Here is a 17,331-nt window from a genome sequence, read left to right on the forward strand (position 1 = left end):
GTCGCTCTTCATTTCTTGGTTCTCCTGTGGTGCATATAAGACCCGCTACCCGACACCATTCTGTATACTTCTGGCCCTTCTTTGGACACTGTGTTAACAACCCTCCAGGCAAGCTTAAATGCCATACAACTCTCCTTCCGTGGCCTCCAATTGCTCTTAAATACAAGTAAAACTAAATGCATGCTCTTCAAGATCGCTGCCTGCACCTGCCCACCTGTCCAACATCACTACTCTGGAAGGCTCTGACTTAGAATATGTGGACAACTACAAATATCTAGGTGTCTGGTTAGACTGTAAACTCTGGAGCCTACCTGGTTAAATAATGGTGAAATCAAAATAAAATAAAGATGCACAACGATACATACCACAAATAAGGGTTTGTTGATATTTGAAACCACGCAACTCAAACACCGGTTCACCAGAATGAAGTAAATCGCAAACCGCTGTTTTGTTAAGACATCAAGAACTGTTCTCTGCAGAAGACGATCATCTGTTTGCATCTGCCAATTTATTGGCTGTATAGTATCCAGACGACCTGTCCCCAGAGCTTCCTATACAGTTAATCTCTTTCTGTAACTTGTTGAGTAGGCAATTAAAGCGAATGAGAGGCTCAATTAAAGATGTGTAGAACTGTAGTATTTCAAGCCCTCCTTCTTTCTGCCCAGTTTCCCTGATGTTGCTGTTTTTACCTGCCCTGTAACTGTCGCTTCTGCAGAGAGATCGTTTTCTTAACTAAAACTCATAAAGAACTTTCTAAGAGGCATTAGGCTCTCGGTCTGATATTCGCTTTTGAACACCTGAATAAACTCCACTCATTGCACTGGCGCCATCGTAGCCTTGACCACAGCATTTGTTCACCGACCACAGCATTTGTTCACCGATGTCCTGAAACAAACACTTTGCTTCCTACTACATCTGGAAATGTAAAAGATGCATGACTGACTTTAGGGAGGGTTACTATCAAAATGATTTACTGAATTTAAAAAAATCACATCCGCGTGGGCCCCCAGAGCTCGTGGGCCTCGTGCCTTGCGGGTGCTGCTGGTGTGTCCAGTACGTCAATGTATGTATGTCATCAGTATACAATTTCAAAACTTCGTCCAGCCATTGATGAGACCTTATCAACGGCTGTGCATCGTGGAACTAAAATTAGTCTCCTTTAGAATGGATTCACAACATACAGGCTACAACCATATGAATACAGACAATATACTTCTTATACAGTAGGCTGAGTAGCGGTGACATGTAGACGGATTCTCTGGGTTGTATTGGGATGCGCTGCAGAACTGCATCTGTAGAGGGAGGAATGAGAGAGATGCAGATCGGTGGAAAAGGCACCGGTCAGGCACCGAGGTAAAATACATTTTATACTGAGGTAAAATTAGTTTTATACGGAATATTCCGTGGATATTCATTTTTCTCTCATAACTAGCTATTGAACCAATCATGCCATGACTATGAAAATGGAATATTCTGAATCGGGGGGATGCAGAACGATCCTCACCTTTTTTTGGTTGTTGATTTTGATCTTCTCCATTCACCCCTGATTAAGAATATACAATGTTCATTTGTTAAAGCGCTAATGACGATTGAAATACGAAATCTTCATTTAAAAAAAAAATGTAGGCCTGTATATAAAAAGGTATTTTTTAAAAATATCCACCGAATATCCAATGTAAAATGTATTTTACATCTGTTTATGGCGCCTTCATGTAGTCAAATAACTCCCCCCCCCCCCCACCCACCCACAAAAAAAAAACAGTGTACTCCTTCTTGCAGGGTGTGTGGAAAGTTACTTGCGTAACAATCAGTTATATAAATTGCATAAACAAGTTTATAAAACTGTTACCTAATTTTTAACACGCAGCACAAATTCGATATGCTATAGAAACATATTTGCATGTAATTATATGGACATGCTCATTGCTTTATCTTCAAGTTTATTTAGTTCGTATAGTCAGTCTTTGTTTCTGTGGTCGTTCTGAGCTGGTTTCATCTCCTCTTCACAGCCAATATGTTGAGGAAGATTTCAAAGTGCGACCAAGCCCGAGTTCTGACTGCTCAGAAACAGTTATAGAACCTCCAGGAGTTATGTACCATTCAGAGTTATATAACCTACAGGAGTTATGTACCATTCAGAGTTATATAACCTACATGAGTTATGTACCATTCAGAATTATATAACCTCCAGGAGTTATGTACCATTCAGAGTTATATAACCTCCAGGAGTTATGTACCATTCCGAGTTATATAACCTCCAGGAGTTATGTACCATTCAGAGTTATATAACCTCCAGGAGTTATGTACCATTCAGAGTTATATAACCTACAGGAGTTATGTACCATTCAGAGTTATATAACCTCCAGGAGATTATGTACCATTCAGAGTTATATAACCTCCAGGAGTTATGTACCATTCAGAGTTATATAACCTACAGGAGTTATGTACCATTCAGAGTTATATAACCTCCAGGAGATTATGTACCATTCAGAGTTATATAACCTCCAGGAGATTATGTAACCTTCAGACCTCAAAGTAATGTATCCTTCAGGAGGAATTCACCCCAAACCCCAGCGTTACATGACCTATGTTAACCCATGTTCTGTCCTCCGCAGTGTTACATGACCCATGTTCTGTTCTGTTGTGACTGACAGAGGAATGTTACAACTCACATGTTGCAGCCCTGAAGGGTATGGGATTAACATGAGGACTATGATTTACCTCACTCTGAGGATACTGTGTGTATATGTGTTGGTGCATTCATGTGTGTGTGTGTGTCTTCATGCTTACGTGTGGATTTCAGGGTGGAGGTTGTTCAGACCAGGAATCAGACTTGTCTAAATAGATAAGCTTATCATTGTTGGGGGAGAGGAGAGAGAAGAAGGAGAAAAGGAGTTAAGAGGGGAGAGAGAAGGAGGAGAGGAGAGAGAGAAGGAGGAGAGGAGAGAGAAGGAGGAGAAAAGGAGTGAAGAGGGGAAAGAGAAGGAGGAGAGGAGAGAGAGGAGGAGAGGAGAGAGAGAAGGAGGAGAAAAGGAGTGAAGAGGGAAGGCGAGGAGAAGAGAGAGGAGAAAGAAAAGGACAGGCGAGAAAAGGACAGGAGAGAAAAGGAGAGGAGGAGAGAGGAGAAGAGAGAAAAGGAGAGGAGATGAGAGAAAAGGAGAGTAGATGAGAGAAAAAGAGAGGAGATGAGAGAAAAAGAGAGGAGATGAGAGAAAAAGAGAGGAGATGAGAGAAAAGGAGAGGAGAAGAGAGAAAAGGAGAGGACAGCAGCAAATCAATCTGCTTACATTGTTGACTTCTCCCCCACCTCCTCGTGCAGTTGTATAAGGGTGAGATTTACATCTTTGAGGGATGGAGAGGGGAGGGACTAACTGGAAACAAGGGGGAGAAGAGGGGAGGAGTAGAGAAGAGAAGAATGTTGGAGGATATAAGGACCCTCAGTCAGCTCCCACCTTACTCATTTTTCTCCTCACACACACCCCGGAGAGTCGAGCCATCACACACACAGATCTGTAACCATGAGGCTGAGCATAATGGGAGTTCTGCTGTGCGCTACGCTGGTCGCCTGTGTCAACGTCATGCCTCAGAAAGACTTCAACCTGGAGAAGGTGAGAGAGAAAGAGAGACTGAGAGAACTGATAAAACAAATGAGAAAGGCTACAACAACAAAAAGAGAGCAGGCAAAGAGTTGAGAGAAGAGTGTTGTACAGTACAAGTGCAGAGAGAGAAGAGATTCTGCAGTTGAGGAGGGTCAGAGTAGAGAGAGGAGTGGATCACCTGCCATGACTATTAAATCAATTTGCATTGTGAGAATTAATGAATAGTGGTTCTTCTTTTTCTTCTAAATATATTCTCTCTCCCCAGATGGCTGGTAAGTGGTGGGCCGTGGGCTTTGCCACCAACGCCAAGTGGTTTATGAACCGTAAGGCTAGTATGAAGATGGGAACTTCCATGATGCTGCCCACTGCCGGAGGTGACCTGGACATCAGCAGCGCCAACCAGAAGTGAGTTTGTGTGTCTGTGTGTCCGTGTGTGTGTGTCCGTGTGTGTGTGTGTCCATTTTACTCATACTGATGCTGCTCTTTCTCTCAGCGCTGATGGCTCTTGCTGGAGGATGACCGATCTGGCCAAGAAGACTGACATCCCAGGCCGCTTCACCTTCACCAGCCAGCGTGAGTTCACACACACACACACACACACACACACACACACACACACACACACACACACACACACACACACACACACACACACAGTTAACTACATCTCTTTCTCCCTCTCTCAGGTTGGAACAATGAAAATGACATGCGTGTGGTAGCTGTCCAGTATGATGACTTTGCTCTGATCCACACCATCAAGACCAAACACGGAGTAACTGACGTTCTCAACAAACTCTACAGTAAGTCTGTCTGGCTGCCTGCATGTCTGAAATTAATTCACACCTTTAGATTCTCATGTTTTGTGTAATTCATCACAGTTTCACTTTGGTCTCTGGTTTTAGCATGGTCATGTTACAGGTGGGGTTGTATTAACCTGGTTGTGTTCTGTTAACCTGGTTGTGTTCTGTTAACCTGGTTGTGTTGTATTAACCTGGTTGTGTTCTGTTAACCTGGTTGTGTTGTATTAACCTGGTAGTGTTCTGTTAACCTGGTTGTGTTGTATTAACCTGGTTGTGTTCTGTTAACCTGGTAGTGTTCTGTTAACCTGGTAGTGTTGTATTAACCTGGTTGTGTTCTGTTAACCTGGTAGTGTTCTGTTAACCTGGTTGTGTTGTATTAACCTGGTTGTGTTCTGTTAACCTGGTCGTGTTGTGTTAACCTGGTAGTGTTATGTTAACCTGGTTGTGTTCTGTTAACCTGGTTGTGTTGTATTAACCTGGTTGTGTTATGTTAACCTGGTTGTGTTCTGTTAACCTGGTTGTGTTCTGTTAACCTGGTTGTGTTCTGTTAACCTGGTTGTGTTGTATTAACCTGGTTGTGTTGTATTAACCTGGTTGTGTTGTATTAACCTGGTTGTGTTGTGTTAACCTGGTTGTGTTCTGTTAACCTGGTTGTGTTGTATTAACCTGGTTGTGTTCTGTTAACCTGGCAGTGTTCTGTTAACCTGGTTGTGTGTGTTTACCTGGCTGTGTTAACCTGGTTGTGTCGTGTTAACCTGGTTGTGTTCTGTTAACCTGGCTGTGTTAACCTGGTTGTGTGTGTTTATCTGGTTGCGTTGTGCTAACCTGGTTGTGTTGTGTTAACCTGGTATTGTTTGTTAACTTGGTTGTGGTAACCTCGTCATCTTGTGTTAACCTGGTAGTTTTGTGTTAACTTGCTTGTGTTAACCTGGTTTTGTTGTGTTAGCTGGGTTTTGTTGTGTTTACCTGGTTGTGTGGTTAACATGGCCGTGTTAACCTGGTCGTGTTGTGTTAACCTGGCTGTGTTGTGTTAACCTGGTTGTGTTGTGTTAACCTGGTTGTGTTAACCTGGTTGTGTTGTGTTAACCTGGTCGTGTTGTGTTAACCTGGTTGTGTTGTGTTAACCTGGTTGTGTTAACCTGGTTGTGTTAACCTGGTCGTGTTGTGTTTACCTGGCTGTGTTAACCTGGCTGTGTTAACCTGGTTGTGTTGTGTTAACCTGGCTGTGTTAACCTGGTTGTGTTGTGTTAACCTGGTTGTGTTGTGTTAACCTGGCTGTGTTAACCTGGTTGTGTTGTGTTAACCTGGCTGTGTTAACCTGGTTGTGTTGTGTTAACCTGGTTGTGTTAACCTGGTCGTGTTGTGTTAACCTGGCTGTGTTAACCTGGTTGTGTTGTGTTAACCTGGCTGTGTTAACCTGGTTGTGTTGTGTTAACCTGGTTGTGTTGTGTTAACCTGGTTGTGTTAACCTGGTCGTGTTGTGTTAACCTGGCTGTGTTAACCTGGTTGTGTTGTGTTAACCTGGCTGTGTTAACCTGGTTGTGTGTGTTAACCTGGTCGTGTTGTGTTAACCTGGCTGTGTTAACGCGGTCGTGTTGTGTTAACCTGGTTGTGTTGTGGTTGTAGGTCGCACTCCAGAGGTGAGCGCAGATGTCCAGAAGAAGTTCACGCAGTTCTCTCTGGATACAGGAATCCTCTCTGGGAACATTGTTTTCCTGCCCAACAACGGTACGACACCACACACACACACACACAGATGTACAATATTATTATGGTGATCAGATACATATGAATGTGCTTCCCTGGTAGAAATCATCTCCTCACTCTTTTCTCCCTCCTCTCTATTGCAGGTGAATGTGCCGAGGCATAAATGTTCACTCATCCCATTCTCCCTCTGCTACTCTTCTACTGGCATCTGTCTCCATTTCACATCCAAACTATTTTCCTGGAAGAAGACTGAAGACTGCAAACCCCAGCCACCCCCTCCCCCGGCAGAACAAACCCCAGCCACCCCCTCCCCCGGCAGAACAAACCCCAGCCACCCCCTCCCCCGGCAGAACAAACCCCAGCCACCCCCTCCCCCGGCAGAACAAACCCCTTCACCTTTAATCCCCACTATTCCTATAAACCACTGTACTGTACACAAGCTTTTTTTTACTGCAGATTTCTCGTTGAAATAAATAATCTTTCAAAACATACACATGATCCCTACTGTCTCATTGGTCGGTGTCTGGTTGTGTTGACCTGGGTGGTGTTGACCTGGGTGGTGTTGACCTGGTTGTGTTTACCTGGGTGGTGTTGATCTGGGTGGTGTTGACCTGGGTTGTGTTTACCTGGTTGTGTTGACCTGGTTGTGTTAACCTGGTTGTGTTGACCTGGTTGTGTTAACCTGGTTGGGGTCTTCATATTTAGAGTGAAGTGTGAGAGGAAACGATGTAAGTAGAGGCAGCAATATCAAACAGGCTTTTGGTGCTTTCAGGACAACTGTGTCAGAGCTATAGAAAGAGGAATTCCGAGTTGGATGACCATTCTAAATTATTTTTCAGTTGGAGCTCGTTTTTTTCCGAGTTCCCAGTTGTCCTGAACGCCACATGAGGGAAGGAGGTTGGGTTGAGTCATCATTAAAATGACAGGGTGTAGGTGTGTGGTGGCTGGAGTGTGAGAGAGTAAATGTGGTGTACTCTGCCCTCTACTGGTAGAAGCAGAGAATGACATGAATAACACAGCAATTGTCAGCCTATTGCTTCATTTACAAGAATATATACAGTATGTTTTTATTAAAATTCATTTTACAAAATATTAAAACTATATATTGAGTGATTTATATCACAAATTCGAATTATTTTCAGCCAATTCAAATCTACAATTCAATATTAAAAACAAAATAAACAACGCATAGTAAAAATTATAACCATTTTCATGGCTCATGGATTTAAAAATAACCAGAGTTTCAGCTACATTCAAAAATAACAAAGGTAATGCGTTTACCTAACTAACTGCTTCCCAGGCTTTGTCTTCCTTCTGCTTAGAGCAATTCATAACTGAGACAAGAAACACAAATAACATTCTACAGTATAAGCTCTAAGTGTTCTGTTCCACCATTACAGACAGAGGCTCTAAGTGTTCTGTTCCACCATTACAGACAGAGGCTCTAAGTGTTCTGTTCCACCATTACAGACAGATGCTCTAAGTATTCTGTTCCACCAGTACAGACAGAGGCTCTAAGTGTTCTGTTCCACCATTATAGACAGAGGCTCTAAGTGTTCTGTTCCACTATTACAGACAGAGGCTCTAAGTGTTCTGTTCCACCATTACAGACAGAGGCTCTAAGTGTTCTGTTCCACCATTACAGACAGAGGCTCTAAGTGTTCTGTTCCACCATTATAGACAGAGGCTCTAAGTGTTCTGTTCCACCATTATAGACAGAGGCTCTAAGTGTTCTGTTCCACCATTATAGACAGAGGCTCTAAGTGTTCTGTTCCACCATTACAGACAGAGGCTCTAAGTGTTCTGTTCCACCATTACAGACAGAGGCTCTAAGTGTTCTGTTCCACCAGTACAGACAGATGCTCTAAGTGTTCTGTTCCACCATTATAGACAGAGGCTCTAAGTGTTCTGTTCCACCATTACAGACAGAGGCTCTAAGTGTTCTGTTCCACCATTACAGACAGATGCTCTAAGTGTTCTGTTCCACCAGTACAGACAGAGGCTCTAAGTGTTCTGTTCCACCATTATAGACAGAGGCTCTAAGTGTTCTGTTCCACCATTATAGACAGAGGCTCTAAGTGTTCTGTTCCACCATTATAGACAGAGGCTCTAAGTGTTCTGTTCCACCATTATAGACAAAGGCTCTAAGTGTTCTGTTCCACCATTATAGACAGAGGCTCTAAGTGTTCTGTTCCACTATTATAGACAGAGGCTCTAAGTGTTCTGTTCCACCATTATAGACAGAGGCTCTAAGTGTTCTGTTCCACCATTATAGACAGAGGCTCTAAGTGTTCTGTTCCACCATTATAGACAGAAGCTCTGAGTGTTCTGTTCCACCATCACAGAGGCTCTAAGTGTTCTGTTCCACCATCACAGAGGCTCTAAGTGTTCTGTTCCACCACCACAGAGGCTCTAAGTGTTCTGTTCCACCACCACAGAGGCTCTAAGTGTTCTGTTCCACCATTATAGACAGAGGCTCTAAGTGTTCTGTTCCACCATTATAGACAGAAGCTCTGAGTGTTCTGTTCCACCATCACAGAGGCTCTAAGTGTTCTGTTCCACCATCACAGAGGCTCTAAGTGTTCTGTTCCACCACCACAAAGGCTCTAAGTGTTCTGTTCCACCATCAGAGGCCTACCCTGGTAATATGCTCATTGGCTGTAGGGCACATTCACTGAGAAGGTACGGAAAGACTCTCTCAGTGAAAGTGTGTGTAATAGTGTATAAATGTGTGTTATTATCAGGGTCAGAGAATGACAGCATCCCTCTGTCCCAGTCCAGCTGCACTCTGATCCTCTGGGGTTTCTTTCTCAATCTGAGCTGGATGTCTGGCCTCGGAGGGGACTCTACTTTATATTGAATATCACCATCAACATCATAACCATAAGCATCACAGGGGCTTACACACCAAAGGCTTAAACACCAGAATCCACTTTCTACTTTTGCCTTCCTCTGGACAGACTCTGCTATCACACCCAGGGCTTTATTGAACCCTACCTCAACGTCCCAGCTGTGTGTCCCTGAGGTAAAGCCCTCAGAGCCCAAGACCATTTTATAGTAATTAAACCTCTCTGGGTTGTCAGGAAGCTGCTGTCTCTCTTTATTGTATATGGCACTGGTCAGGTCCTCAGACAGGATAAGATTTGGGTTGGCAGTGTTGGGGTCCAGAATCACAGAATCTGAGGAGGGAGATCAGAGATAGGGTATTATTTTTGTTATTGTTTGTTGATTGATGATTGTTGTTTGTTGTTGTTGATGATGAAGTGCGCTCTCTAATCCCCGAGCTACGTGTGTGGACTTTTTAGCAACAAGGTGTTTAGCATTTGTAATGTAATGTGAAGATAATGAGAGATGACAAACTGTTGTGCAGAAAAGGTTATTGTTTTGGCTAAGTAGGTAATAGTATTCGTTTAATTTGCAGTGTTCAGCGATCTAGAAGAACTGTCATGCTCACTGTATTTCACAATCCCCTGCATCTCCTCCCAGACTCTGAACTGCAGGTTTCCCAGGTGTTCGGCCACGTCTATGAGTGCTCCTGAGACCAGCTGTGGATCCGGCAGTGTGCACTGGGTTCTGGAAGAACGTTCAGGATTCAGTGCAGCTGTTGCTGTAGGGTTGGGTTCAGAACCACAGAGAAGAGAAAGATAGGAGGCAGACTACATACCTTACCACTGTGACCTTACAGTTCTGAAAAAAACAGAAGACAAGATTAAATTAAACTATCAATATTTATCAGTCAACCAATACACATACCAACACATCATGTCAATTTAGAGAGAGCAGTGCTGACCTTCAGGAATGAGATGTCTTCAGCTCTCAGCTCCTCCTCTAAGGCTCTGATTGTGTCTGAAAGTGATGATATCTCTCTGATCATCTCCTCAATCTTCTCCTTCATCACCTGACTCTTCTGCTCCTCTTCCTCCCTCAGAACAGCTATCCTCACCTCCTCTTCCTCTCGTAGAAACTGGTGGAGCTTCTCAAATTCCTTTCTCATCCGTATCTCTGTGCTCTGGGCCTTGTTCTGGAGACAGTGAGAGGAACGGTAGTAAACTATCTGCATAAACACTGGATCATACATGTTCTGCACAACGCTATCGAGTCATTATCCTTACTTTAATATGCTTTGCTATTTCATCACAGATTTCTTTAACTTCATTAAAGCCCTTCAGCTTCTTCTGTAAGGGCTTCAGGACAGTCTGGAGTTCTTCCTGGCATAAGCAGATGAGTGAATATGAGAAAGAAATAGATGGAGGAGTCAAAGTGTATAAACAAAGGGGAATTTTTAGGAACATCCCTTTCCATGTTAAAATGTGATGTGAATACAGGTTAGAATGTTGTGCAACTATAGTTCTTCATTGTCACTTAATATGCAGACAATGGCCGCTGTTTAATATTGCTGTCGTTTTAGTTTTTCTGTGTATTTCTATTACTATTTGTATTCTACTGTACCCTGTGGTCCTGTGCAGCTTCGTCTATGGGGCAGCAGGCATGTTTTCTGTGTGTTTCTATTACTATTTGTATTCTACTGTACCCTGTGGTCCTGTGCAGCTTTGTCTATGGGGCAGCAGTCATGTTTTTTGTGGGTTTTTGAGGTCTGACACACAACACAGATGGGCTGTTTATCATCCAGACAGAAGAGCTTGAGTTTCTCGTTGTGCAGAATGCAGCACTCCTCAGACTCCCCTGAATCTCTGCGCCTCCTCTCCTGTAAGAAGGCCTCACACAGGTTCTTTAAGACCAGGTTACAAGGAGGATCTGCCCTTGAAGATCTTCTCCTGCAAACTGGACATTCCTTTTCTGCCTTCCCCCTGCAGTATTCCTGCAGACAGGCTTTACAGAAGCTGTGACTACATGACAGGATGACAGGATCCTTGAAGATGTCACAGCACACAGCACAGGATAGATCGTCCTCTTGGAGAGATAATCTGGAAGCCATTTTGTTCTTGTGACAATCCCTCCTCTAGAATGACAGAGCCTTGTACAAAAGTTAACTTTCCCTTTTGATTCTGATTGTTAAAAACCTAGTGTGATTAAGCAGCGTGAGATCCCTGTTTTTAGTATGTATTTCTCACGGTAGTTGTAAAGGTCATTTCTCTCCTCCCAGGGTTTTCTGTGTGTTCAGTCTGGTTTCTCCGAGCAGGTAGTTTAGAGAACGCATGACAGATTAACGTCAACCATCGATGTTCACACACTAAACTTCTGAAAGGGAAGTCAAGTAGGAGGTGGAGCTTTGAGACCAGGAAACCATGATCACGTGATGAGTAGGGCCTATTTGACCCCCTGTACGCACAGCTCACAAAGTAAATAATAATTTCACCACTAAATTGCAATCTCAAAACAGACACAGCCCATGATTAAGCCCCTCGCCTTTACTGTGTCTGTGCCACAAGAGCTAACACAAATCTTCTGTAGGTTACATGGTATACAAAACACACCTGACAATGGGAGGAGAGGAGGGATTCTATAGGGTTGTGTCATCATTAGAATGACAGGGTGATTGGATGCTGTAGTCTGTCCTCTACTTGTGGCTGTAGAGACATTTCAAACTAAAACTCAGAAGTATTCCATAGGAGGGTTTTATTCACGTGTTACTTTATATACATAGAAAGCATGAACGACGAGGGTAAAGAGAAGGAGTACAATGTTCTGCCGCCATTTTGTTTATATGAACAACAGCCATTTGTACAGTTCATTGTGATACTCACTAAACAGAGGGATGGAAGTAAAGCATTTGTAGCCCACTTAACAATAGTTTATTTTTTACTAAATGAAACTAACATGAAATCTATTTGGTACAAAATATAAAATAATACAGTGTGACACTGAAACATTGTAGACTTTGATCCCAGTGCCGGACTTAGACAATGTGTGATCCCAGTGCCGGACTTAGACAATGTGTGATCCCAGTGCCGGACTTAGACAATGTGTGATCCCAGTGCTGGACTTAGACAATGTGTGATCCCAGTGCTGGACTTAGACAATGTGTGATCCCAGTGCCGGACTTAGACAATGTGTGATCCCAGTGCCGGACTTAGACAATGTGTGACCCCAGTGCTGGACTTAGACAATGTGTGATCCCAGTGCCGGACTTAGACAATGTGTGACCCCAGTGCTGGACTTAGACAATGTGTGACCCCAGTGCTGGACTTAGACAATGTGTGACCCCAGTGCCGGACTTAGACCATGTGTGACCCCAGTGCTGGACTTAGACAATGTGTGACCCCAGTGCCGGACTTAGACAATGTGTGATCCCAGTGCCGGACTTAGACAATGTGTGATCCCAGTGCTGGACTTAGACAATGTGTGACCCCAGTGCTGGACTTAGACAATGTGTGATCCCAGTGCCGGACTTAGACAATGTGTGATCCCAGTGCCGGACTTAGACAATGTGTGATCCCAGTGCCGGACTTAGACAATGTGTGATCCCAGTGCTGGACTTAGAAAATGTGTGATCCCAGTGCCGGACTTAGACAATGTGTGATCCCAGTGCTGGACTTAGACAATGTGTGACCCCAGTGCCGGACTTAGACATACAGGCAACAAGCATCATTCACATGATGATGCTGATGCGTCTGTATTTTAATGATAACTTCAGCTTCCTGTCTCTCTGTGGCTCAGTCTTCATCCCAACACCACGGGCGACGTCTCACACATATATTTCTTCGTCTGAAACAATATATAAAGAATACATATGAACAGATCCACTCTATTATCATCACATCCAATATCTTGACAATATCTCCCACTCAGTGCGTGTGTGTGTGTGTGTGTGTGTGTCTGTGTGTGTGTCTCACCTGTCTCTGCTTCCTCCTGGTCTGCATTTCCTGCTGCTGCTTTAGCCGCACCTCCTCCAGACTCAGGCTCCCACCTGCACACACACACACACACACACACACACACACACACACACACACACACACACACACACACACACATACACACACAATTTTACGGAATCCACCCGTCTCATATAAACTAAAACAAATAGTTGTACCATGGTGCGCCCTTGTGGCTATAAACAGAACCACAGCAGATAAATCTACCGACAGACACAGTAATGTCTTCAGACAGTGCTCCACAAGGGAGAGTATGCTGGTATCTACCGACAGACACAGTAATCTCTTCAGACAGTGCTCCACAAGGGAGAGTATGCTGGTATCTACCGACAGACACAGTAATGTCTTCAGACAGTGCTCCACAAGGGAGAGTATGCTGGTATCTACCGACAGACACAGTAATGTCTTCAGACAGTGCTCCACAAGGGAGAGTATGCTGGTATCTACCGACAGACACAGTAATGTCTTCAGACAGTGCTCCACAAGGGAGAGTATGCTGGTATCTACCGACAGACACAGTAATGTCTTCAGACAGTGCTCCACAAGGGAGAGTATGCTGGTATCTACCGACAGAGACAGTAATGTCTTCAGACAGTGCTCCACAAGGGAGAGTATGCTGGTATCTACCGACAGACACAGTAATGTCTTCAGACAGTGCTCCACAAGGGAGAGTATGCTGGTATCTACCGACAGACACAGTAATGTCTTCAGACAGTGCTCCACAAGGGAGAGTATGCTGGTGTTCTCCAGACAGTGCTCCACAAGGGAGAGTATGCTGGTGTTCTCCAGACAGTGCTCCACAAGGGAGAGTATGCTGGTGTTCTCCAGACAGTGCTCCACAAGGGAGAGTATGCTGGTGTTCTCCAGACAGTGCTCCACAAGGGAGAGTATGCTGGTGTTCTCCAGACAGTGCTCCACAAGGGAGAGTATGCTGGTATCTACCGACAGACACAGTAATGTCTCCAGACAGTGCTCCACAAGGGAGAGTATGCTGGTATCTACCGACAGAGACAGTAATGTCTTCAGACAGTGCTCCACAAGGGAGAGTATGCTGGTATCTACCGACAGACACAGTAATGTCTTCAGACAGTGCTCCACAAGGGAGAGTATGCTGATATCTACCGACAGACACAGTAATGTCTTCAGACAGTGCTCCACAAGGGAGAGTATGCTGGTATCTACCGACAGACACAGTAATGTCTTCAGACAGTGCTCCACAAGGGAGAGTATGCTGGTATCTACCGACAGAGACAGTAATGTCTTCAGACAGTGCTCCACAAGGGAGAGTATGCTGGTATCTACCGACAGAGACACAGTAATGTCTTCGGACAGTGCTCCACAAGGGAGAGTATGCTGGTATCTACCGACAGAGACACAGTAATGTCTTCAGACAGTGCTCCACAAGGGAGAGTATGCTGGTGTTCTCCAGACAGTGGTCCACAAGGGAGAGTATGCTGGTGTTCTCCAGACAGTGCTCCACAAGGGAGAGTATGCTGGTGTTCTCCAGACAGTGCTCCACAAGGGAGAGTATGCTGGTGTTCTCCAGACAGTGCTCCACAAGGGAGAGTATGCTGGTATCTACCGACAGACACAGTAATGTCTTCAGACAGTGCTCCACAAGGGAGAGTATGCTGGTATCTACCGACAGAGACACAGTAATGTGTTCTCCAGACAGTGGTCCACAAGGGAGAGTATGCTGGTGTTCTCCAGACAGTGCTCCACAAGGGAGAGTATGCTGGTGTTCTCCAGACAGTGCTCCACAAGGGAGAGTATGCTGGTGTTCTCCAGACAGTGCTCCACAAGGGAGAGTATGCTGGTGTTCTCCAGACAGTGCTCCACAAGGGAGAGTATGCTGGTGTTCTCCAGACAGTGCTCCACAAGGGAGAGTATGCTGGTGTTCTCCAGACAGTGCTCCACAAGGGAGAGTATGCTGGTGTTCTCCAGACAGTGCTCCACAAGGGAGAGTATGCTGGTGTTCTCCAGACAGTGCTCCACAAGGGAGAGTATGCTGGTGTTCTCCAGACAGTGCTCCACAAGGGAGAGTATGCTGGTGTTCTCCAGACAGTGCTCCACAAGGGAGAGTATGCTGGTTGCTGTGAAACATGTTAGATCATGACATTCTAATCCCACTAGACTCATTATTAACCAGACATTTAACTCTTCAAGGACTCACCTTGTTTATCACTGCATCTATGTGCTTGGAGATTGTTTGTGCCTGTGTGTGTGTGTGTGTGTGTGTGTGTGTGTGTATGTGTGTCACCTAGCTACAGATTGTAACTCCCAAAAACTGAACCATTATATTAGTAGTTACAGGTGTGGCTATACAAAACATAGGCAGAGATTTTTCAACTAACCTGGTTTTGGCGATAATATCTTCAACCTCAAGTTGTGGAAACAGGAGTCTCTTAAAATGTCTGTGTAAATTCCGTTTGAATTTAGAAAATGCTCAGTTATTAAAATAAATAAAGGTTTTGTTCCATGAAGCAATCCAACAATGTGTACCCCGCCATCTTGTCTATTTCAAGTCTTCTCTCATTGATGGAGACAGGTGTCTGTCATCATGGACCCACCCGTCTCAATCAATGAGAGAAGACTTGAAAAATATATTTACATGTCAGTCATTTAGCAGATGCTGTTGTCCAGATTGATTTACAGGAGCAATTAGGGTTAAGCGTCTTGCTCGAGGGCACGTGGACAGATTTTCAAAACAGCAACCTTTGTGTTGCTGTCTCAACACACCTTACCGCTAGGCTACCTGCTGCCCCAGTGGTGCCACACACATTGTTCAATTACTTCAAGGTGCAAAACATTTAGATTTCTTTTTACAACAGAGCATTTTCTAAATTCAAACAAACCCCCTGCAACTCCACAGATATTTTACGAGACTCCTGTTTGAAGGAATGGAGGACGAAGATGGTATCGCCTATACCAGGTCAGTTTAAAAATATCTGCCGACGTTTTGTATAGCCACAACTGTAACTACCAGTATAAATGTGAAATTGTGGGGTTAAATCACATTATCTGGTGTTACAATCTGTAGCCATGTCTCACCAACACTGCTGGGGTCAATGGAGACATAGGGTGTGGCTCTGCTCAGCCTCAGATCCTCCAAAGCTGCCAGCTCTGCCTCCGCCTCTGCACACCAATCAGAGACACACACTCCCTTAATCAACCAATTAAAACACCAATCCCTCCCCCCAATCAACAAATTAACGCGGCAATTAATTTTAGGGCTTCCCCCTCTAGGCTGATCCTAGATGAGGATGATGATGGTGTGGAGGAACAGGAGGAAGAGGATGATAATGATGATGACAAGCACATTCCTCCCAGTGTCACAAAACACAGTCAAAGACAGAGGACTCACTTTGCTGGATCTCTATTCGTTTCTTGGGGTTAGGGGGGATGACCGTGAAAGCTTTGTGACTGAAACCGAGAAACAGAAATTCATTGAATAAAATGTCATGCCAATGTGACAAGCCAGTCTGGCAGTTTACATCAAATTGGACAGGCTTTCAGCTAAGCTACTCTGAAATTCAAATGCCAAACGTCTAAGTGACAGTTTGTAACATGTAATAAAGGGCCAACAGGATCTGGTGAGGGAACAGAGCCTGACACAACACCTGCGTGCCAGCTGGTGGTAGGTAGGATTATACAACCAGCAGCAGGTGGCTTGGTGCTGAAGACTGGGCTATTTCCAGCTACCAGCTAGCTGTATACAACACACCACACACCTGCAAATAACCATACAGATAGGGCTAGAGTATACTGAGGTAGGTTATAGGAGTCCTCTAATAGGGCACGAGTGACCAAGTCTTCTGGAGAGCGACTGGGTGTGCAGGCTTTCATTCCCACCTTGCTATAGAGTAACACAACTGTTTCAGCTAATCAAAGGTCCCAGCTGAGAATCCAGTGTGTCGGACCAGGGCTGGAGCCTGGAGTAGCCTATAAGTATTCGAACCCAGCAACTCTCCAGGACCAGGGTTGACTACCCATAGGGCCTTCTTGTTGAGGAAAAGTACTTCAGCTGTCCCTCTCACCTCTGAATTGTGTAGTGCGCCCTGGGTCTCGAAGTCCGTTCCTCTTCCTGCCTCGCCTGAGATGCTTCTTTAGACTTTGAAGAAGTTACAGTTGATTTAGGAGACGTGGCTGTTGGTTTTTGACAGAGCACAGCTGATTTCGAAGAGGAGAGTGTTGATTTGGGAGCGGTGGAGGTTGATCTCGCTCTCCTATCGCACCTGGGAGCGCACAGCTTGACCTGCTGCTGGGTCTTCGTGGTCTCGCATCGGTCGCTATGGATACATCTGGGACAGCTCGACGCCCGCGGTTTGCGAGGAGCTGTGACTTTGTGTTGAGTTGTCGATTCTGGTTTCGTTTCAACCGGTTTCGTTT

General features: G+C 44.6%; 2 protein-coding genes across 3 annotated transcripts; one reads left to right on the plus strand and one right to left on the minus strand.

The window, feature by feature from the left end:
• Nucleotides 1-3,461: 3,461 nt before the first annotated feature.
• Nucleotides 3,462-6,601, plus strand: LOC110489613 (lipocalin). Its single transcript, XM_036945572.1, has 6 exons — nt 3,462-3,608; nt 3,865-4,004; nt 4,093-4,172; nt 4,286-4,399; nt 6,026-6,127; nt 6,250-6,601. The coding sequence occupies exons 1-6, from the start codon at nt 3,519-3,521 to the stop codon at nt 6,267-6,269; spliced, it is 546 nt and encodes a 181-aa protein (XP_036801467.1). The 5' UTR covers nt 3,462-3,518; the 3' UTR covers nt 6,270-6,601.
• A 556-nt stretch (nt 6,602-7,157) lies between these two features.
• On the minus strand, nt 7,158-17,111 carry zgc:194621 (tripartite motif-containing protein 35). 2 transcript variants are annotated; one of them, XM_036943739.1, is made up of 10 exons: nt 15,297-15,976; nt 12,901-12,974; nt 12,641-12,772; nt 10,638-11,634; nt 10,219-10,314; nt 9,897-10,127; nt 9,771-9,793; nt 9,561-9,679; nt 8,731-9,285; nt 7,158-7,498 (listed from the first exon to the last, which is right to left on the minus strand). In XM_036943739.1, exons 4-9 carry the CDS (start codon nt 11,040-11,042, stop codon nt 8,741-8,743), a joined length of 1,419 nt encoding a protein of 472 aa, XP_036799634.1. In that variant the 5' UTR covers nt 11,043-11,634; nt 12,641-12,772; nt 12,901-12,974; nt 15,297-15,976; the 3' UTR covers nt 7,158-7,498; nt 8,731-8,740. The 2 variants fall into 2 exon arrangements, 1 of the variants encoding a protein (XP_036799634.1); XR_005036046.1 differs by lacking the exons at nt 7,158-7,498; nt 8,731-9,285; nt 9,561-9,679; ... (3 more) ...; nt 10,638-11,634; nt 15,297-15,976 and adding an exon at nt 16,980-17,111 and having other exon boundaries at nt 11,669-12,772.
• Between the last annotated feature and the right edge of the window lie 220 nt (nt 17,112-17,331).

This window comes from Oncorhynchus mykiss, chromosome 15 (assembly GCF_013265735.2).
Source record: "Oncorhynchus mykiss isolate Arlee chromosome 15, USDA_OmykA_1.1, whole genome shotgun sequence".
Taxonomy (NCBI): domain Eukaryota; kingdom Metazoa; phylum Chordata; class Actinopteri; order Salmoniformes; family Salmonidae; genus Oncorhynchus; species Oncorhynchus mykiss.